The sequence below is a fragment of the Pagrus major genome, chromosome 17, assembly GCF_040436345.1.
Source record: "Pagrus major chromosome 17, Pma_NU_1.0".
Taxonomy (NCBI): Eukaryota; Metazoa; Chordata; class Actinopteri; order Spariformes; family Sparidae; genus Pagrus; species Pagrus major.
The window spans coordinates 30571107-30594774 of record NC_133231.1 but is presented as its reverse complement, the minus strand read 5'-3'; the positions used below and the strand labels follow the sequence as shown (position 1 = coordinate 30594774).

General features: G+C 41.7%; 1 protein-coding gene and 1 non-coding gene across 4 annotated transcripts; both read right to left on the bottom strand.

Annotated features, from left to right (window-relative positions):
* Positions 1 to 363: 363 nt before the first annotated feature.
* Positions 364 to 445, bottom strand: trnas-aga (transfer RNA serine (anticodon AGA)). The gene has a single exon. It is a non-coding gene; the product is annotated as a tRNA-Ser (tRNA).
* Positions 446 to 16609: 16164 nt separating this feature from the next.
* Positions 16610 to 22558, bottom strand: cd83 (CD83 molecule). Of its 3 annotated transcripts, none has more exons than XM_073485410.1 (6): positions 21396 to 21479; positions 21119 to 21255; positions 19854 to 20082; positions 19107 to 19210; positions 18010 to 18955; positions 16610 to 17857 (listed from the first exon to the last, which is right to left on the bottom strand). In XM_073485410.1, exons 1-5 carry the CDS (start codon positions 21433 to 21435, stop codon positions 18782 to 18784), a joined length of 684 nt encoding a protein of 227 aa, XP_073341511.1. In that variant the 5' UTR covers positions 21436 to 21479; the 3' UTR covers positions 16610 to 17857; positions 18010 to 18781. The 3 variants fall into 3 exon arrangements, with proteins under 3 accessions (XP_073341511.1, XP_073341512.1, XP_073341510.1); XM_073485411.1 differs by having other exon boundaries at positions 16610 to 17743; positions 18098 to 18955; XM_073485409.1 differs by having other exon boundaries at positions 16610 to 18955; positions 21396 to 22558.
* Positions 22559 to 23668: the final 1110 nt, after the last annotated feature.

Here is a 23668-nt window from a genome sequence, read left to right as displayed (position 1 = left end):
CTTCAAAATAAATCTCGGTAGATCAACGTAACGTATGATTTACTCCACTACTACATTTATTAAATAACTTAAGTTACTTGTTTCTTTGCAAACTATATTCAACAAATAAATCATAACGTTAATATATCAACGGCACCAAAAGGGGTTAAAACACAAGTTACCCGCACATCATCGCTACTTACTAAAATCTTATTTTGAAAATGTGAAAGGAAGTAGTGTTATTTCCGTGTTACGTTACATCTTGCGTTAGCACCACGATTAGCCCCCAAAAGTAAACATTATGCAACTTAAATTCAAGCTTTAGATAAAGAGGAAAGTAAACTAAGGATTTGATCTTAATTTAATCTAATTTTTAAAAAACGACGTTGTCGGCAGGATTCGAACCTGCGCGGGGAGACCCCAATGGATTTCTAGTCCATCGCCTTAACCACTCGGCCACGACAACGGGACAGCAATACAACCTCCAATATACCCGTTTTAAACAGTTTGAAACTAACATTATGACTGATAAATAGAGAGGGCTTTGCTTTTACCCTTCAGATACTGTGTTTGAAACAAGGCTAAGGAAGTACAGTTCACATTTTTACATAAAATATACCCTGTTAACCGTCTTGTTGGTAAATTTACAGATATTGCTATGTCTCGTACCTTTTGTAAGTATAAAAACAATCTCACCTTTTTTTTTTTTTTAACCTGGAGTCTCTTTTTATGACACCTACTAACTTTGTCTACTCGCTTACACTTAAAGATATTGGTACTACTTTTTATATTTGGTACTACTAATAATCCAGATAATAGCAATCTTGTGTATGTGATCAACTTCATCATACTAAATTCTTTATTCACGAACAGAAATTTAACAGATCACTTCCCAAATGTTCAGTTTTTCTTTTAGAACTAAACTCATTACTTAAATCACTTTAGTTAATAAATACCATAACATGTAATAAATGTATATGTAATGGAATTTTGAAACCTTTTACCCTGAAACCTCTAATGTCTATATTAATCTATAAATGTCCCATCTGCCTGTCCCCTTATTTTATTTTTCTCTTACTTTATGTTTTGTACATATATTTATTTGTATTCTCCTTGTTTGATGTCCTCTATGTAACTTTATTTTCGCTTACATTTGATTGTATTTGCTGCTTTTTCATCTACCTTAAGTCTTTTTAAAAGTTTCTTTCTTAAATAAAGGTTTTAAAAAAGGAGGTAATTTCATCGATCACAGCACAGCAACTGTCTGTAAGAATATTCACAGTAAGAATGAATAAAATTAATGAAATATGAAATAACGTTAACTTATTTGCTTGTGGAAATAGTTGTATATAGTTTTTGGTGTGGTTATTATTGCATTGTGTAAATGCCGTGTTTCTATTTGTTGTTACTTTTTGTTCCCCACTTTAAAAAACAACAAAACACAACTCTTGTGGTGTAACAGTAACACAGCCATCCTTTGGGTGAAAGATTCACGGTGCAAGTCCTGGCAAGCGTGTGACTTGTTCCTGTAGTTAGTTCACTGGAAGTCACTCAGGATAAGAGCTTCAGCTAAATGACAATTAATGTAATGAATCCACATTCTTCAACTTAAATGAATCAATGAAGTTATTAACCAATTAAAGAATGATCAGATAATATGATGGACTTTGGACAGAGAGTTTATTTATTAAAAAAGAAAAGATATTTGACTTTTTTATGAATTTCCATTAGATTAATTTTAAATAATGAATTTTCATTAATCATTTATTTCATTAATTTGTTTGACTTAATTGAAAAAAACAAGCTGGAGTTGTACTGATATTACATTGAATGTAAAACCTAAAGAAAAGAAACATGACATAATCATTATTTGTAAAAATGTAGATATTATTTTGGCAATTTTCTCCCTCTTTTCCTTTTATTTTTTCCTCTTCAGTAAAACTGCCTCAGTTTTAGTCTAATATAGTTTCACATTTTCTCAATCAGCTATGTGTGATACCCTGTAATGAAGACGAGAACAAAACACACTACTCATGCTTATTTTTTTCATTTATTTTTATTTAGTTTCTTCACACATTCCTTCACCAAAGCGTGTTAAATGATTAAATTCAATTCAGTGATTTCATGTACAGATTCACTTTATCCAAACAATCATGTTTGATTATCCATAATCTCAGCTATGTAAAGAAAATAATATCACAAGACTGCCCTTTTGTACCTCGATTTTTACAACAACAAAACATTTGGTCTGCCAAACAAATAAATGTAAACATATGGAAACCCATTTCTGCCAGTAAAAGAAAAAAATATATATATGATGAAAACTTAACCTTGATCCTTGTTCAATGATTTTATGCACAGATTCACTCTATCCAAACAATCATGTTTGATTATCCATAATCTCAGGTATGTAAAAGAAAATGAGATAACAAGACTGCTCATATGTAACTCGATTTGTATAACAACAAGACCAAGAACAAAACATCTGATCTACCAAGCAAATAAATGTAAATGTAATTAAAGATTTCTTTAAAAAGTGGTGAGAATCATACAGAAACCAATTTCTAAAAAAAAACATTAAGATGAAAACTTAGCCTTGACCCTTGTTCAAGGATTTTATCCTGCAGTGCAGTGAAGCAACAGCAATCAGCTCTGAAACTTCAATGACTTTATTCTATTAGACTCTACAGATCTCAGCATTGTCTCCATTATCCCAGTAAAACCAAAGGGCAGCACGGAGAGGTTCAGTGAATGTGGTCTGGACTCTGTGGAGGAGAGTCATGGTGTGAGTGACGCTGTAGAAGGACAGAATACCTGCACTGGGATCCAGGAACAGTCCAACTCTGGAGGACTGAGGACCTGAGACGCTGGTTTTTTGGCCATTGTGCAGGAACTTGTAACTGCTGGGAGTACAAAACAAAGCCCAAGACTTAGGACCGTATCCAAGCGAATTTTCGTTTGCGCCCGTTCTGCCGATGGTGTCGTATGCAACTCCAATGTGAACTTTTCCGTGCCTCTCCACCTCCCAGTAACAGGGTCCAGTCAGAGTCTCATTACTCAGGGCCATAGACCACCAGGTGAATCTGTTTGGGTGTTCAGGATAATTCTGATTCTTTGCTGTTTTTGTTGCTTTTCTGTTCCCCTCAGATAGCACCACATAATTGCTTGCTGTGTTTGGGTCCAGTGTGATTTGACGGGAATATCTGAGGAAGTCTTCTCTGGACGTGGAATCACCCACTCCAGTGACTTCACCCACTCCAGTGACCTCACCCACTCCAGTGACCTCTGACGCAGCCGATGTCCCTCCATGATCGCAGATCTCAGCATTGTCTCCATTATCCCAGTAAAACCAAAGGGCAGCACGGAGAGGTTCAGTGAATGTGGTCTGGACTCTGTGGAGGAGAGTCATGGTGTGAGAGACGCTGTAGAAGGACAGAATACCTGCACCGGGATCCAGGAACAGTCCAACTCTGGAGGACTGAGGACCTGAGACGCTGGTTTTTTGGCCATTGTGCAGGAACTCGTAACCACTGGGAGTACAAAACAAAGCCCAAGACTTAGGACCATATCCAAGCGAATTTTCGTTTGCGCCCGTTCTGCCGATGGTGTCGTATGCAACTCCAATGTGAACTTTTCCGTGCCTCTCCACCTCCCAGTAACAGGGTCCAGTCAGAGTCTCATTACTCAGGGCCATAGACCACCAGGCGAATCTGTTTGGGTGTTCAGGATAATTCTGACAACTTCCGGTTTTTGTTGCTTTTCTGTTCCCCTCAGATAGCACCACATAATTGCTTGCTGTGTTGGGGTCCAGTGTGATTTGACGGGAATATCTGATGAAGTCTTCTCTGGACGTGGAATCACCAACTCCAGTGACTTCACCCACTCCAGTGACCTCTGACGCAGCCGATGTCCCACCATGATCCCAGATCTCAGCATTGTCTCCATTATCCCAGTAAAACCAAAGGGCAGCACGGAGAGGTTCAGCGAATGTGGTCTGGACTCTGTGGAGGAGAGTCATGGTGTGAGTGACGCTGTAGAAGGACAGAATACCTGCATTGGGATCCAGCAACAGTCCAACTCTGGAGGACTGAGGACCTGAGACGCTGGTTTTTTGGCCATTGTGCAGGAACTCGTAACCACTGGGAGTACAAAACAAAGCCCAAGACTTAGGACCGTATCCAAGCGAATTTTCGTTTGCGCGCGTTCTGCCGATGGTGTCGTATGCAACTCCAATGTGAACTTTTCCGTGCCTCTCCACCTCCCAGTAACAGGGTCCAGTCAGAGTCTCATTACTCAGGGCCATAGACCACCAGGCGAATCTGTTTGGGTGTTCAGGATAATTCTGATTCTTTGCTGTTTTTGTTGCTTTTCTGTTCCCCTCAGATAGCACCACATAATTGCTTGCTGTGTTTGGGTCCAGTGTGATTTGACGGGAATATCTGAGGAAGTCTTCTCTGGATGTGGAATCACCCACTCCAGTGACCTCTGACGCAGCCGATGTCCCTCCATGATCGCAGATCTCAGCATTGTCTCCATTATCCCAGTAAAACCAAAGGGCAGCACGGAGAGGTTCAGCGAATGTGGTCTGGACTCTGTGGAGGAGAGTCATGGTGTGAGTGACGCTGTAGAAGGACAGAATACCTGCATTGGGATCCAGCAACAGTCCAACTCTGGAGGACTGAGGACCAGAGACGCTGGTTTTTTGGCCATTGTGCAGGAACTCGTAACCACTGGGAGTACAAAACAAAGCCCAAGACTTAGGACCGTATCCAAGCGAATTTTCGTTTGCGCGCGTTCTGCCGATGGTGTCGTATGCAACTCCAATGTGAACTTTTCCGTGCCACTCCACCTCCCAGTAACAGGGTCCAGTCAGAATCTCATTACTCAGGGCCATAGACCACCAGGCGAATCTGTTTGGGTGTTTAGCATAATTCTGACAACTTCCGGTTTTTGTTGCTTTTCTGTTCCCCTCAGATAGCACCACATAATTGCTTGCTGTGTTGGGGTCCAGTGTGATTTTACGGGAATATCTGATGAAGTCTTCTCTGGACGTGGAATCACCCACTCCAGTGACTTCACCCACTCCAGTGACTTCACCCACTCCAGTGACCTCTGACGCAGCCGATGTCCCACCATGATCCCAGATCTCAGCATTGTCTCCATTATCCCAGTAAAACCAAAGGGCAGCACGGAGAGGTTCAGTGAATGTGGTCTGGACTCTGTGGAGGAGAGTCATGGTGTGAGAGACGCTGTAGAAGGACAGAATACCTGCACTGGGATCCAGGAACAGTCCAACTCTGGAGGACTGAGGACCTGAGACGCTGGTTTTTTGGCCATTGTGCAGGAACTCGTAACCGCTGGGAGTACAAAACAAAGCCCAAGACTTAGGACCGTATCCAAGCGAATTTTCGTTTGCGCGCGTTCTGCCGATGGTGTCGTATGCAACTCCAATGTGAACTTTTCCGTGCCACTCCACCTCCCAGTAACAGGGTCCAGTCAGAGTCTCATTACTCAGGGCCATAGACCACCAGGCGAATCTGTTTGGGTGTTCAGGATAATTCTGACAACTTCCGGTTTTTGTTGCTTTTCTGTTCCCCTCAGATAGCACCACATAATTGCTTGCTGTGTTGGGGTCCAGTGTGATTTTGCGTGAGAATGTTAAGAAGTCAGCTCTGGTCCTGGGCTCCAGTGTCATCGTGTGGCATCCTGTCAGCGCCATTTCACCTCTCAGTGGAAGTGACTGCTTGAGTAGTACTCACTCACTTTCGAGCTGAAGCTTGTTTGAGCTCTGATCTAAACAATGTGTGTTTTTATAGGGAATGGGGCCTTCTCAGTTCTTGCTGTTGGTTACACCCACGCGTCCTCAAACTGTATGAGAGTAGGAAGAAAAGGGAGTGGCTATCAAGCTTTTCCCCATTCCTGTGAATCTCAACATTGTTTTCTCCTTCACTTCTTGCTAACACATGCTTTTTGGCAAGAGCAGCAGCAACATTGAGTAACAGAGTGGTGGCGTCACTCCAGCCAATGCTGGCAAGTTCGATCACAAACATCCCAAACTGCTGGAAGCACTCTAAAGCTTGGTTAATGACAGATGAAAATTTGAAGGAGTGGCGGAGGAGCCCAGTTCTTAGAATATAACTAGTTTTTGTTTGTTTTTTTATACCTGTGTATCTTTTCCTTGTGTAAAAATCACTAGCCAAGAGGGCACTCAAGTCTAAGGGCAAAGGGACGGGGGTTCAAGCCTCTCTTGGCGTCTATCTGTGCATGTGCCCTTTCAGAAGCGTATTGATGCGGCCACCAACTAACACATCCAGCGGGGACTTAATCCTTGCTGAGTGCAGGCCGAGATGGCTAACAGTGGACTTCTTTTGTCTTCTTCGCCTTTTAAAATGTTTAAGAAACAAATAAACAACAGAGCAGCTCGCAGAGCGCTGATTGACACACCTGTAAACTCTACAGAGCTGATTGTATTAGCACAAAGCTAGTATCCCCACATTGCTGGTGGTAAAGGAAGTGAGCCCCTCCTAGTTGCTCCTGTTCCCGACCCCCACAAAGAGTGGTAGTAGCAATAAGTCAAATATGCCAAGCCACTAGAGACCATCTAGAGGGGTTGTGAAGTTTCTATGGTAAGTCTGTGCTGTGTTTGGGTAATCAGCATGTACTGCACTGTATAATGTGTGCATGTACCAGGGAGGCCTGTTTTTGCCTTTTTGGACCAAAGTGCACTAGTAATCCTTTTTTTAAGTGCTTAGGGGAAAATTGAGAGAATGGCTGAAGCCACAAAGAAAAGGGAGGAGTGTTCAGGGCCCTGGCATATCCCCCTGCCTTCTCCAATTCTTAGGTCTACAGCAGTCCAGCCTCATAACAGCCCCCTTGCTTCCCAAACTCAAGTGCTCAAGTGATTCCAGATCTCAGCATTGTCTCCATTATCCCAGTAAAACCAAAGTGCAGCATGGAGCTGGAACCTCTCCGTGAGGTGAATCTCAACATTGTTTTCTCCTTCACTTCTTGCTAATGCCTGCTTTTTGGCAACATTTACTAACCGAGTGGTGGCATCACTCCACCCAACGCTGGCAAGTTCAGTTCGACCACAAACATACCAAACTGCTGGAAGCACTCCAAAGCTTGGTTAATGACAGATGAAAATTTGAAGGAGTGGCGGAGGAGCCCAGTTCTTAGCATATTACTATTTTTTGTTTTTTTATACCTGTGTATCTTTCCCTTGTGTAAAAATCACTAGCCAAGAGGGCACTCAAGTCTAAGGGCAAAGGGATGGGGGTTCAAGCCTCTCTTGGCGTCTATCTGTGCATGTGACCTTTCGGAAGCGTATTGATGCAGCCACCAACTAACACATCCAGCGGGGACTTAATCCTTGCTGAGTGCAGGCCGAGCTGGCTAACAGTGGACTTCTTCTGTCTTCCTCGCCTTTTAAAATGTTTAAGAAACAAATAAACAACGGAGCAGCTCGCAGAGCGCTGATTGACACACCTGTAAACTTTACAGAGCTGATTGTATTAGCACAAAGCTAGTATCCCCACATTGCTGGTGGTAAAGGAAGTGAGCCCCTCCTAGTTGCTGCGTGTCCTGACCCCCACAAAGAGTGGTAGTAGCAATAAGTCAAGTATGCCAAGCCACTAGAGACCATCTAGAGGGGTTGTGAAGTTTCTATGGTAAGTCTGTGCTGTGTTTGGGTAATCAGCATGTACTGCACTGTATAATGTGTGCATGTACCAGGGAGGCCTGTTACTGCCTTTTTGGACCAAAGTGCACTAGTAATCCTTTTTTTAAGTGCTTAGGGGAAAATTGAGAGAATGGCTGAAGCCACAAAGAAAAGGGAGGAGTGTTCAGGGCCCTGGCATATCCCCCTGCCTTCTCCAATTCTTAGGTCTACAGCAGTCCAGCCTCATAACAGCCCCCTTGCTTCCCAAACTCAAGTGCTCAAGTGATTCCAGATCTCAGCATTGTCTCCATTATCCCAGTAAAACCAAAGTGCAGCATGGAGCTGGAACCTCTCTGTGAGGTGAATCTCAACATTGTTTTCTCCTTCACTTCTTGCTAACACATGCTTTTTGGCAAGAGCAGCAGCAACATTGAGTAACAGAGTGGTGGCGTCACTCCATCCAATGCTGGCAAGTTCGAACACAAACATCCCAAACTGCTGGAAGCACTCTAAAGCTTGGTTAGAGAGTGAGTGAGTGAAATTGGCAAGAACACTGTGTTCCTCCCTCTTCTCTTGTGTTATCTCCCTCTCCTTCTCTCATGTTCCCCTCTTCTCCTTCTTTTGTGTTCTCCCCCTCTTGTCTTCTCTCCAACTTCTCTCCTGTTCTCTCCCTCATCTTCTCCATGCTCTCCTTTGTCCTGACTCCTGAACTTCCCTTTCTCAGAAACATCCTACATAAAGAACTCAATGTTAATATTCCTGAACATGGAAGTGTTGAAATATTTTATGTAAACTTAGATTCTCTGCAGGGTGCAGTCACTTTTCGGCAGGCCCTGCCGAAAAGTGACTGCCCCCTGTAACTCTGGATTGGGAGGGGTTACATTCTCTGTCTTTTCAGCATTAATAGTAGAGGAAACCAGGTGCATGTACAGTGAATTTATATTGACCAAATTCACTGTACATGCACCTGGCAAACACAGAGAATGTGATGCAGAATGTAAAGGCAATCCGTTACAGTTCGCCTACAGTTCTATATATACTGCATTATTGTATTCTTATGAATACATGCTGAATTTATGCTCTTAAAAATACAAGTTATCCAAAAAGTTACTTAAGTAAATGTAATGAAGTAAATGTAAATCGTTATTACCCACCTCTGATAGCACTTACTAATTTCTCAGTATGTGTTATATGATTGCTTTCTAATGTGACATGGAAACACTCCTGCATTCTTTTCTGCATTGATTTCCTAATCCTCCTTATAAAACCACTGAAACAGGGATATTGAATTATGACTTTATTTATAGATCAAAGCGGTGTAAAATCACATTGCAACAACGATAACAACAACAACAATAATAAAAGTGGCAAGGTAAAGCATCTACCCCCATCAATTGTTGACAACTGGCCACATTATGGAAACATCAGGTTACTTTTTTTATCTGCGCCGTTCTTTTTCCGTAGCCTCTTCACTTGGGCCACAGGACTGCACAGTAAAAAAAACATTTCTCTCGGTGCTGCGTCTGCCAGCTGACCCGTAGTAGACCTACGCCCACTTCCTCTGAACTGATGCGCGTTCCCGTCGGGGGCAGTCGTTTTTCGGCAAGCAGTCTCTTCTCGGCACTACACCTGTACTAGTGGGTTTGGTCAAATGGCTGTGATTGGCTTGATGGCTGTCAATCAATCTAACTTGGCCAATGGGTTTTCATGTACGGGGGACTGAGGTGCGCTCCATTTTAGTACGCTGGTACACCGCAAGGGCGGGCAAACGGTTTAATACCTTAGGAGAAAGTCGGGGGATGAAATCACCTTGTTTTAACAGTCCCCCACGGCTGTGACGCCACGGCCCCTCCACACGTGGGGCCCCTAGGCTGCAGCCTAGGGAAGCCTGTGCATTAATCCGCGTCTGCTCATAACAGCCCCCTTGCTTCCCAAACTCAAGTGCTCAAGTGATTCCAGATCTCAGCATTGTCTCCATTATCCCAGTAAAACCAAAGTGCAGCATGGAGCTGGAACCTCTCTGCGAGGTGAATCTCAACATTGTTTTCTCCTTCACTTCTTGCTAACACATGCTTTTTGGCAAGAGCAGCAGCAACATTGAGTAACAGAGTGGTGTCGTAACTCCAGCCAATGCTGGCAAGTTCAGTTCGAACACAAACATCCCAAACTGCTGGAAGCACTCCAAAGCTTGGTTAATGACAGATGAAAATTTGAAGGAGTGGCGGAGGAGCCCAGTTCTTAGAATATAACTAGTTTTTGTTTGTTTTTTTATACCTGTGTATCTTTTCCTTGTGTAAAAATCACTAGCCAAGAGGGCACTCAAGTCTAAGGGCAAAGGGACGGGGGTTCAAGCCTCTCTTGGCGTCTATGCGGCCCGCATCTGATTCAAGACGATGGTGCTGGCCTTCAAGGCCATCAACTGAACCGCACCCATCTACCTCCAAACACTGGTCAGACCACACGCCCCAGTGCGAGCACTCGCTCTACTATATCAGCTGGCCGGTTGGTACCGCCATCGCTGAGAGCAAACAAAGGTCGCTCAGCGGAGTCACCACTCTTCTCTGTTCTTGCGCCTCAGTGGTGGAACGAACTCCCGACCAACGTCAGGACAGCGGAGTCACTCGCCATCTTCTGCAAAAGACTCAAGACTCACTTGTTCAGACTTCACCTCAACTCCACATAGTATGACTCTCTCCCACCCCCACACCCCAAAAAAAAAAAGTATATGCACTTGTATGTTCTTACCTGTAACACTTACACCATAGCACTTATGTACTTAAGGTATCCTTGATAAAAAAGCAGCTACCGTGCTCAGATGAGAGCTTGAAAATTGTTTCTATTTTTTCTTTTCGACTTTATCGACGGTGATATGTTGTGGTTTCTTTCTTGTGACAAATGTACTTATTGTAAGTCACTTTGGACAAAAGAGTCTGCTAAATGCCCTAAATGTAAATGTAAATGTCTATCTGTGCATGTGCCGCTCGGAAGCGTATTGATGCGGCCACCGACTAACACATCCAGTGGTGACTTAATCCTTGCTGAGTGCAGGCCAAGCTGGCTAACAGTGGACTTCTCCTGTCTTCCTTGCATTTTAAAATGTTTAAGAAACAAATAAATAACCATGCAGGTTTCAACTGAAGGTGGAAGAGTAGGAGGAGGACTTAGATGTAGAGACTGTCTTCTTCTCAGAGGACAGTGACTTATCAGGTGGGTAGCACTTTCCAGCGGTTTGGGATTTTTGTGGTCTGACTGAACTTGCAAGCGTCGGGTGGAGTGACTCAGCTAGGTGTGTTGGCGTGCATATCTGATGATATGTTATCGCAAAAGCGATCATGCTATTTAACAGCAGAGTGGTGATGAGGTACGCATCAAGTCACTCAACCTGCTGCTGGCAAATTCCCAAAATGTTGAAAATGCTCCAAAGCGTGTTTAATGATAGATAAATGGAGTGGCAGTGAAACCTAGTTTTGAGAATACTGTATATCTATTTTTGTTTAGTTTTTTTTTTGACGTACATTTGCCTCATTTATTATCTTTAAATTTGTTGGGCCTTTTTAAACTTTTTTTTAATAGCACAGCTATGAGAGTCAGGCAGGATCATCAATCAAACCCGGGCTGCTGCTGAGGAATCAGCCTTCGTACATGGGGCACATGCTTGACAGGATGAGTTATCAGCATGCTTCCTTTCCCTCATTGAAAACTAGAAATAGCCTAATACCATTCAAGGCATATTGGTACAAAATATCAGTTGTCGATACCGATCATTAAAAATCAAGGTGATCTTCTTCTATCGGCCCTGAAAAAGCCATATCGGTCCACCCCTAGTCAAAACTAAAAGATAAAAAGTTGAAATGAGATAAAAAGAAAATTGCAAATTGTGATTTTTATTCTCATACTTTTGACCTTTTCCTCATAACTATGACTGTGTTTTATCTCCTAATTACACCAAGGGAATATTCTATTATCAAGCAAAGTTTTCATCTTATTTATTTTATTTTACTGAAGGAAATGGGCTTCCATACTGTTCTCACCACTCTGTAAAGATGTCTTTACAGACGTGAGATTACGCTCAAACAAACTGATTGTGTGGATGATATGAATCTGTACATAAAATTCATTCAGAGTCATTGACTTTACTGATGGGAAGCTTTACATCATGAGAAACAAACATGATCAAAGTTTCTTCTTGTCTTCATTTCAGGGTTTCAAACAAAACCGATGGAGAAAATATATTCAGTACTGACCAGCATGAGAACTTGAGGTCATGTCATCTCTCATTATGTTGATTTACATGAAGATGAAACTTCATTTAACAAAGAGGCTACGGTGCGTTCACTGACCCGGCTCATTCTTACAGCAGGGATGCCTGTTTACCTGATGACTGTGTGTGTGTGTGTGTGGGTGTGGGTGTGTGTGGCTCCACCTGCTGACAACAATCTGCAATGAATAACTTCTGCACTAATTCTAATATTTACCTTCGGTTCAATGAGCCCCTGCAGTGTGATACCTTCATTACAACATACAGAACTAATAAGGCAAAACAAATAAAACCCTAACCCTGCATGAAGCCTGCTTTTGTGAGAAACAGTATTTTACTGAACTGCATTCATTTAGTTGTAAAAACAGTTGAAGGTGAGATTTAATGGAGGGTAGCTGACAGTGAAAAAAATAAAAACAGAGCAAATGATCCAAAAAGCAGAAAAATTCAAATTATTGAGAGTTTTTGCTGTCTTGTTTTCAAATGAATGACTGATGTAACATTTTTAGGGGACCAAAATGTTACGGTTTTCTTTCATGAACTGAAAAACACACAACAGTTATAAGACATATTTATTTATGTAGTGATCTAATGTGACTAAGTACATTAACTCAAGTACTGTACTAATGCACAATTCTGAGGTTTTTTTACTTTACTATAGTACTTATATTTTCTAATAACTGACATTTTATATTTCCATTCCACTACATTTTTGGTGCAAATATTGTATTATTTAATCCACTACATTTTTTTGAGAACTGTAGTTACTAGTTAATTTGTAGATTGAGGATTTCATCCAGACACAAAGCTAGTGTAGGGTGACCATGTCGGGAGAACATTCATGAATGGCACATCATCAAAATGTGTAAATACCTCATTGCTTGGCTTCAACATCTACACATATGTATAATAACTGAATTCTGGACATTTAATAAAACTGCTTCAAAGGTTCAAACCAGCAATATAACAACCTAGAACAGCACAATCATGCAGGTACCAGTCCATTCTGAGACCTATTACAGTCTCTGGGACCCTCTGCTTATTTATCATAACATCCATTTTTAAATCAGTATTTGTTTAGGAAAAGCCAGTAACACATTTTTAAGAGCCATTCTCATTGTGGAGAATTAAAGTCCTCAACAAAATGAATCTGCCTGGAACATCAGGTATACTGTGTAATCATTAAGAGAAATGATGTCAAAAGTAACAATTCATGGACTTCATTTAAACAGCATCCTGCTGAATTAAAGCCAACTTTTCAACGTATGCCTTCAGCGGGGGCCAAACAGGAACACTGGGTTGAAAACCTCTTTGAATACATGGTCAAACATCACTAGAGATCCAACAGAATGACACCCTTCAGTCATCAGGCCATCACATACACCCATCAGGCGTAACATTATGACCACCTGCCTAATGTTGTGAAGGTTCCCCTTGTGCAGCCAAAACAGCTCTGACCTGTTGGGACATGGACTTCAGACCTCTGAGGGGGTCCTGTGGTGTCCGGCACCAGGGCGTTTTATAGTGGATCCTCTGGGTCCTGTATGTTGGGGGGTGGGGCCTCCATGGATCAGACCTGCTCCAGCACGTCTTACAGATGCTCGATTGGGATTGGGATCTGGAGAATTTGGAGGCCCGGTCAACACCTCGGGCCCTTTATTGCGTTCCTCGAGTGTTTGCGGTGTGTCAGGGCACGTTGTCCTGCTGGGGGGGCCACTGCCATTGGGGAGTGTCGTTGTGACGAGGGGGTCCACAACAGTGTTTGGATGGGTGGCGCGTGTCAAGTGGCATTCACATGAATGTCAGCACCCAAGGTTTCCCAGCAGAACATCGCATTGTGATGAGATGATCAATGTTATTCACGTCACCTGTCAGTGGTTTTAATGTTGAGGCTGATCGGTGTGTGTCACTTGCATTGTTACAGGTGATCCCTGTTTGAGGCGCCATCTTGTGGTTAAATTAAAACACATCAGTCCAGTCAAACTAAGTTGGAGGAGGCTTGACTCCAGATCTTTTGCTTAGTACACACACACACACACACACACACACACACACACACACACACACACACACACACACACACACACACACACACGTGAGGTTACATGGTAAAGTCACACAGTCACAGGCAGTGTGTGAACATGGACCTACCGTGCTGTGTTGGAGGAGCTGACTGTTCTTTATCACTACTGCTGAAAGCTGCTCAGTTGCGTTTTGAAGACAAAAAAAGACGAAGGCTGACTGGAGTGTTGGACTTGTATGGATTGTTTGTATGTATTTGTCGCACTTGAATAAAAAGACAGAGAGGAAAGGAGGAAAACCTTCCCGGCGTTAAAACTACCCGGATGTTGTGTGTTGTGCGGCCCACGGAGCATGCGCACTGAGACTTCCGCCGACCGCGCCGGCTAACTTCCGGTTTAGCGCCCGGCTAACTTTAATGAGGATAAAGTAATTTAATCGTGCGGCTCTTCTGGACTTTCTAAGTGTTATTGGACTGAATGGCTCCAGTAATGACGGTGAAACCGGTCATTTCGCGGATGCTCAAAAAAAAATCCACCATTATCCACCATTTTACAGACGCTTCTTTCACAATGTTAGCTTATGGGGAAAAAGTATTTCGGGGCCGCAGTGCATCACGGGACGATGCAATTACACAGTTTGACCCGGTATAATATCAACGTCTTTGGTTTGGACACGACAGAAACTGTCTTCAAAGCCTGTAGCTCTCGAGCGCTCCTCCTTGCCCCAAAATCGCCATTGTTAAAAAGCGATGGGGGAAAAAGATGGCGGCGACGTCTCCCAGCAGGATCCCCGGTGTAAACAGAGCTGAAGCCCCGCCCCTTCCGGTTTCCCTCATAGGACCTTATTATCATTAAAACTTTGTGTGTTAGTGAAAGAAGACAGATTCATATTTTTTTTATTTATCCTGTTTGATTTGTGTCATGAATCACACATATGATGTTTGTCAATTAAAAAGATAATATTCCAAGTCATTAAAGTCTTAAAACTAATGAAATATCAGACTGTAAAAGTCTTTATTGAATTGGAAAATTAGCTTTTAAATTGACAAACATCTTATGTGTCATTCATGACACAATTCAAACAACTGTCTCTCATCATTGACTGTACAATTTTTAGTTTATTTAATTGTCTAATATTTACTCATAAAGTAATGTTTACTTGCAAGTTGACTTTTCACATTATCGCCCTGCTTGTAAAAAGAAAATAAATACAACACAATACATATTCCATTTACTGCTGTTCTGTTTCATACATACACAATGTTGTTGCTGTTCTTGTTAAAAAGACAAACAAGGTGAAACTTGTAATCCTGCAGTCTTCCCTCATGTCTGTATCTCTAATAAAGAAAGATTAATAATAGCAATAAAAAACAATCTACCACACATTGAACGTAAAGCCACGGCACATACATTTACTGTAATATAATTTCCGCTTGCCTTCTCAGTTTTACAGGAAGTGTTATTTTGGAAAGTTCCCCCAGGTGAGAATGACGACTTTCAATAAGCCTACACGCAGCGAAGTGTGACACTGACTGGAAGAAAAGAAAGCGTAACACAGTTAGGTTACACTAAACCAATTTCATGGCTGAGTAGAGGCATAAATGTGTTTCCTGTTAATTAACCGTGGCTGCTGGTGGTTTCCTGTGTAGCGTGAAGTTCCCTGTACCTGAACCTCCAACTCATGCAGCAGGTGCCTTCAAGCTCGGTCTCTCATTGAACAAAATCAGCCGAAGGTCTACGTGAGATCACCACCGAAGACACATCAACATCAGGAGGGGAAAAATAGGATTGAGATTTAAAAAGCATCCATTCAAAGTCATTTACTTTACTGCACAAACAGAAGCTTTAATCATCACCGACACTATCTGTGTAGATTAATCTGTTTTATGAGTTGTTTCTTTTGAAACTAACACTAACACTCCCAGTAAACACGCCCTCTGCGATACGACCTACATGATTTCCTTTCATAGCAACCACAAACCTACATAACACAGAGTATATAAAGTAATGACTTCAGCTCTGTTATAATTTAATCTTGTGCATAAATAATGGAAAAAAATGTTAATGCTGAGCCAAATAAACTGAACTGAACTGAACAGCACGTTCCATAAAAGGAGGTGGAGGCGAGAAGGCTGCCGAGCCAGTGACCACAGTTCAAGCCTGCGTTTCAACATTTGTAAGCGTGAGAGCAGTGGATATTTTTAAAAAGATCTCGGAACATTTTCAAACGTGTTTGTGGAAACCAAAACAGATTCTTTTAAGCCAAAACATGACCTTTAACCAATTGTTTAGCGTAAGCACAGAGTTGTCATAAGATAAAAAATGAAAACTGAACCTAAAGAAACGTAAAGTTTAAACTTATCTGTGGTTGGTAGGAACGTACACTGCGAACAATACAGAAGATATTCTTCAATGTTTGTTTCATAACAGAGTTCATTATTTTAATCTACCACCTGGACCTTTTATGAGTCTTAAAAGAAATTAAACAAGAACCAAAAGCTTTACTTAAAACAGAAAAATTGCAGTTTTATACTTTATACTTATACTTACCAACAAGCCAACAAACAAACAGTGTGGAAAAATCAGCCTGCGACAGTTAAAAGCACCAGATTATTGTGAGAAGTTCAGTATTGGCAGCTTTTCTTGTACTTAATCCTCTACATTTAAAACAAATCAGAGTAAGGAGAGCAATTTCCAACAGCAAACCTTATTTTATTGTTGCATAAATGATCACTCAACCTCAAACACCTAAACAAAGAACAATATGCTCATAATCACTCATTGTCCAGTAATTTAAACCAGCTAAGAACCCAGCATCCTGAACGCGACACACATCACTACATACAAAGATTTCAGTCAATATTTTCAGAGGTCATGAGAGAACTGTCCTCAATGTCCTCAGCGCCGTCCTCTGTCCATTCTCTGGTTTCACATTATTCACATTTTCATGGCTTAAAATAAAAAAAACACAACATTTGAAGACATAAAACATAAAAGAGAAGTGCTCGTCTAAATTTAAAAAAAAAAAAAAAAAAAAAGCCCAGACGCTTCTGACGTGTCTGTCTGTGGGGATTCCCCTGTTGTCAAAATGTCCAGACAAAGTGTAAATAGCACAGAGCAGAGGTGTAGCTTTTTTTCAGTTCTTGTTTCAAAAGGGCACTAAGACTCACTTCCCACTGCAGCTAAAAGCGTCTCGTGTGTAGTTCACCACCTCCACATGTGATGGAAAAACAATAAGGTCACGCTGAAGACGACATGTGATCAGATCAGAGACACAGTTCTACAAAATGTGGTTTAAATCAGATTTTCAGATGATTTCCTGCCGTTCAAATATGAATCATAAAGACATGAACCTGCAGGTCTATTTTTTTTTTAACATTGTATTATTTTATACTTTTGTAGCTGCTACGCTATTTAACGTCTCAGATTCTGGTAACATTTTGTTCCATTTGTCCAACACTTGCTCTTTTCATTACCAAATACAATTTAACTGTAATTTTCTTACATGTGACATTAAAGAACACGACATAAATCTAAAACATCTAAACACAGTCTTGTTTTAAACAACATGTCATTCATGTTCAAACACGAGAACATTGAGAACTTTATCAAATAAACATTTAACACACTCCACAACTTAGTGAAAAATGGTAGAAACTGAATAAATTGCACAGCTCAGTAAAAGCAACCACACAAAGCACGATAGCCACTGACATGACAAAAGGGCCTTAAAGGAACAGTTCACCTAAAAATTTAAATTTACTCTAGTATCCATGATGATGGAAAGTCAGGTGACGTTTCGTAGTCCACAAAACATTTCTGGAGCTTCACGGTAAAACAGCGTTGTGGTGTTCTCCTGAACAACTGCAGTCGCTGGAGACTTGATTTAAAATGTAAAACACAACTGAAAAGAAAAACATATCCAAGTTTCTGGAAGCCCTGAGATCCCAAATCGATTTGAAACGACTTTATTTGAACCCTCGATGTGCCGTTGAGTTCGTGCATCCACTAGCTCAGCAGCTACAGTGAAGACTTCCGCTGTAAAGACGGTGTGAATAACGTCTTCTCAAATCAGTTTGGGATCTCGGGGCTTCTGGAGACTTGGATTACAGCAGACGAGCTGAATGGAGCCATCTGATGTTTTCTTTTGCTGTGAAGCTCCAGAAATGTTTTGTGGACTACGACACTTCACACGACTCTCACAAAAGCTGAATCTATAAGCAGGTAGATAAACCACTCCTCACTTCAATACACTCAAGAGTTTTGTTGCTACAGTTCGAGTTGGTCTGGTGTGATGATGTTAACAAACTTTATTTGAAGATTTGATGACTCTTGAGTGTGAAAGTCAGCTCTTGACTTTGGTAGAGGTAGTTTAACTCCAGGTGACGGGATCGAACCGCCGACCTGTCTGCACCCGCTTCACCCGCTTCACCCGCTTCACCTCCTGAGCCACAGCCGCCGGCTCCTCGTCTGTACCGGTCTCTGCCGCCCGACTGCCCTGAAGGAACAACCCGCTCTGCGTCCACGTTTGTTTTAGCTCCTGAAGAGTCTCTACGACTCTGTCCTCGTCCTCAGCTGAAGATTGGAAGGAATGGGAATCATTAACAGAAGTCTGTGATTATGATTAAGGGCTGTCCAGTTAAACCTGATGTTTATTGTCTGCCTATTTGTTTCTTTCAGTTTGTTTTTTAAGATTCTTCATCTCCTCTGTTGCTCCTTGGACGGATTATAAAGCTGAAGATTCACAAATTACAGGTGGAGGACATCTGAGGACAAGTAAAAGTGTTTAAGAAGCCATTTCGTGGAATTGGGAGACGTCCCGGTCTTCTTCCTCCTGCTAACTTTTCATCGCCGTCTCTGTCTTCAGACACAGATATGCTTCAATGTGGGCGTTTTAGACGACTTAGGACCCAAAGTGTAAATCAACATCAAGTCCTTTTTCTCAAGAGGTTTGAGCGGCGCGTCCAATAAAGTTTCTTTTGTTGTTGTTGTTGTTGTCATCTTGTTTTTGTCTCTGAGGGTGGTCTTCAAACAAACCTGTGGTGGAGACACGAGAAAATACATTTAGATACAGAACGAAAGAGATATTGAAACATTAATGTGTAATTAGTGCATTCAAAAGGGCTGTAAACGCTGTGGAAACTTCTCTCAAGCATTTGTGCGTGTTGAAGCATATCCCATTACTTACATAGCTTATGAGGTATATGAGAAGCGCCAACATCAGCACCGCTGTGGCGACGATGACTAAGCAGGCATCCGTCATCAGATTCTCTGTGTTACTATCCAGACAATCTGGAAATGAAAATAGAAACGAGAGTTACTTTAAACCTGCATCACACAGCAGATCTAACTGAGCACATCCTGCAGGAGTGTTTCTGTTGCTCTTGCACATTTCGAAGACTTTCGCACATTCAGCCTTTCGAAAAACCAGCAGAAATCTTGTGAGATAAGATTCAAGTTTTGAAAGAAAAAAAAAGAAAAAAAACTTGAACTGAGAATCAATTTAGCAGCTTAAAAAACAAACCAATCAGAAAAACTAGATTGTGATGACTCGCTTTCTCTTCAACCTCATGAACAACTGCTGAAGTTATGCAGCGTAGATCTTAGTGGGTGTAAGTGTTGACCAGTGGAAAAGTTTATCATACAAGAGTCTAAATACTTCCTCTCCCTTCTTCTGAGGTGGGTTTTGTGTGGGAATGTTTAAAACGCAGCTGTGCTTCACAGATGATTCACTCGACTACACCCACACTGACACTGCACAGCCTGGAGATAAACCTCTCCAGACCTGTCTGAGTCTGGATCTTCCCTGATTCACATTAAAGGTCTCTGATGTGTCAGTGGGTGTTTCATTTTGAGGTCAAACATTTCCCATGAGCGAACTGGGAAAGTCCAGAAGACAAACCCGTGACCCCGCGACCCGAGCTGCGCCTCTTACCTGTCAGAATGAGGCGGACCGTCCCGTCCCGGTTCTGTTCCCCGACGGGAGCCGACAGGTGACAGTTGTACACGCCGCTGTCGGCGCACGTCACGTTGGACAGGACGATGTCGTGGGACTCGCCCAGCAGCTCCACCTGTCGCTCCACCCCCTGGTACGAGAGCGTCGTGCCGTTGGGGAGCTCTCTGGTCAAAAGGCCGCTGAGTTTGGACGACGGAGGCTCTCCGACCTGTGACATCATCACCATCATCATCATCATCATCATCATCATCATCGTCATCATCATCATCATCATCATCATCATCATCATCACAACAAACTAAAACTGTACACACAAACACTACTTCTACCAGCAGGGAGGAAGTATTCTGATACTTTAGTAAAAGTACCAATACCACACTGTGAAAGTACTCTATTACAAGGAAAAAATACTACTTTCTCTACTTCAAGTACTACAAAGTTACATTTACTCAAGTATTGTACAATCAAGTACAATTTCTACATACTTGTACTTTACTTGAATATTTTCATGCTATGCTACTTTATACTTCTACTCTTCTACTTACATCTATCTAACATTTATAGTCACTAGTTACTTTTTACATAAAAATACACATAATATGCAGTAACAGTACTAATGGTGCACAAAGTAACTAATTCTGGATATTGAGTACTTTTACTTTTTGCCAATTTTACTTCAGTACTTTTGTAGTTCAGAGTATTTACTTGTAATGGAGTATTTTTAGACCATAAAAGGATCTGAGTACTTCTTCCACCTCTGCAAGTGAAACCACTGTAACTACTTCCTCTACTTCAAGTACTACAAAGAGTAAGAGTAAGAGTAAGAGTAAGTACAATTTCTACATACTTGTACTTGAATATCTTCATGCTGTGCTACTTTATACTTCTACTCATCACTTACATTTATTTAACATTTATAGGGACAAGTTACTTTTTTCTGATTTTACTTCAGTACTTTTCTAGTTCAGAATACTGATTGTAATGGAGTATTTTTAGACCATAAAGGATCTGAGTACTTATCCCACCTCTGCCACATAAATACTACAAAGAGTAATAAATATCAGAGTATATTTATCATATATTTGATCACATATTGTGCTTTTAGAGGCCGGAGGGGTGAAACAGAAAGGAAAGGTGAACCAGCCAATGAGAGGAGAACATGTGGTCTGGTATCTTCTCCTTCTCGGAGCCTAAAATATGAAGTATTTTGCGTAAAAACACACAAATGAAGTGAAATGTGTTACCTTGTACCAGCTCACTGATGTGTACTGGACTCCGGGCGCGGACACGGCCGCGCACTGAAGGACACAGTCGCCCCCGGAGTCGGAGATCACCTCCAAGGTGGGACCGGACACGGACCTGCCGGCAGCACCGCGCACACCTGAGGAGCGCGAGAGGTGCGTGGAGACATTAGGGTTCGTGCGCGGAAGCTTCATGTCAGGTTGCACAAAGACAACAACAGAAACGCAGAGGATCACGCGGTCAGATTAAAAGTGCATCGTGTTTAGTGTTGAAACTTACACAGTGAGAGCAGCAGAACCAGGTTCAGGACAGGAGACATGATGAAGACGTCCAGAGGAGTTCTGAGAGGCAGCTCGGTGGATCTGACAGGACTGAGGCTCGTTTATATATACGTGTGTGTGTGTGTGTGTGTGTGTGTGTGGGTTTCGGTTCTGTAAAAGGAAGTGGGACTTGCCCACTACGTCATCATAGGGGTGTGTTTCATCAGCGCGCGCTCTCCATCACATCACATCACATCACATCACATCAGATCTGTATCCAGCGGTGTTAACATGTGTCACACTTACAGTTCACTCATCGTTTTAGGTGAGTGTGTTAACTTTCTCGACTTTAATGCATCTTATCTGAGAAGGTTGGTTCTTGTCTTTGTAATGTTTTTATTTCTCTTTGTGCTTGTCCCGTTGCACGTCGGGACATGTCGGGGCATGTCGGGACGTTTTGCACGCCAAACTACATTTAAAAAACTGAGTATTAAATGTCCCCCTGCTTATAAATATGTACACACACCACAAATAACACATATTCGGGTATTTTATTAATCGTGAGCCTGTGCTGTTAAAATCGGCTCGACAGACGACCATTAGCGATGCCATGCTATGACGCAGATTATTATTATGTCTTCAGATTAAGTATTTAAAACATAATTAAGCGATGGAAGTAAGTTTAACCGGAGCCGAATTGAAGACGACATCTTGCAGATTGAGAATATTTGTTAAAAGTCTCTTTTTACTTGCGAATGACGGCGAAGCACGATAAAACATATAAAAATTGACGTTCTTTTAAATGAAGTTCGGCATTACTATGTAGAAGAGACTACATCAACGCGTTGAGGTCTGTATTAAAATATAAATAGTGTGTGTTATTCATGCTTTGTTCACTAATGAGTGTTGATTAATTATAGTTTACGACGACCTTCCGTTTAGCTAATGTTAGCATAAAGCGCTGAGTCATTCATTAGCATTGTCGCACAGCTGCAGATCCCGCATTAAGTTATTACTAACTATTTAATATTTTACTACTAAAGTAACATATTTGTTGTCCTGATGCCGTCAGCTGATGGAAGCAATTCAACCACGTGATACGGTGTAATTCGGCTGTCATATTGCTCTGTTAGCATCGCTGTTAATAATAACTCAGCCTATATTGAAAGTGGAAGCTGCAGTGGGATTTCCCTGTGCTTTCCCTGCAGAGGGCAGTTTCAAGGAAAGTCTCCAGTTCAGGGAATTCCCACAATGAGTGATGCAACCTGTCTGTTTAAGTGCTTTATTAGGTTACTAGTTTATTTAGATTAGAGTTTGAATAGTTTACTTGAATTATTTCCTTGTTAATGTTTTGTTTTTGTTTTGCAAACTGATTTCCGGGTTTTTTTTTTAAGATTACAACCTGGAAACCAGACATGCAGGATTCATTTGTTCTGTGTTTAGAAATAAGTTTTTTAATGGAGCACGGTGCAGCAGTGGCTCTGTGATTTGCATTTTGAAGTTTCTGACAAATGGCCACTACAGTTTCCATTATTAAACACACAGTAGGGTTGCAAGGCATCAACAGAAACATAAATAAAGCCAGCAAGTTCTCCTTTAAAGTCTAAAAATGTCACCTTTTCTTTATTTATTTGCATGCATTGGATTTCAGGTACCGGTTTAAAGTAATTTGCTGTTGAGGTTTTGTCTTCCGACAGCCGAATGTTAAGATTTTACAATGATAAACAGATAAAAGTAGATTTTGGACCACAGGGGTTTTTATCTGATGTTTGGAGCAACCTGACATATCTTGTCTCTGTATAAAGTGGCAGCTGTGGTGTCTGTGATGGGAAACCCAGATGTGGAGGAGATCAACTCGCAATATTCCTGCTGTGACCTGGAAATACACTTCAACCAAGACTGTAACAACAAGTGGATGATCAATGACACGGTAAAAATAACTCTGCATAATCCATAAAATAACAGATACCTTTTCTTGAGGTGCCTGTAAGTGATAAGAGTTCATCTCTGTTCATAAAGTGATTTTTTGTTTGTGGTGTTTGGATCTCGCAGCCCTTCGCCCTCTCCAAGACCGACGAGTGCATACCTCCCTGTGTGAAGATTCAAGATGGAGTGATGACGCTGGATCGCTGCACCTCTGTGAACGCCATTGTGGTGTGCACGGTAGGCCACCCGCTGTTTCACATTTAACTTCTTTTTGTTTTAGTGGCTGTTTGCTATCAGTGCTTTCAAACGAAGGCTTATCTCTCCTTAGTTGCTGTTGCTATTTCTACTCTAACCCTGTGATGTCAC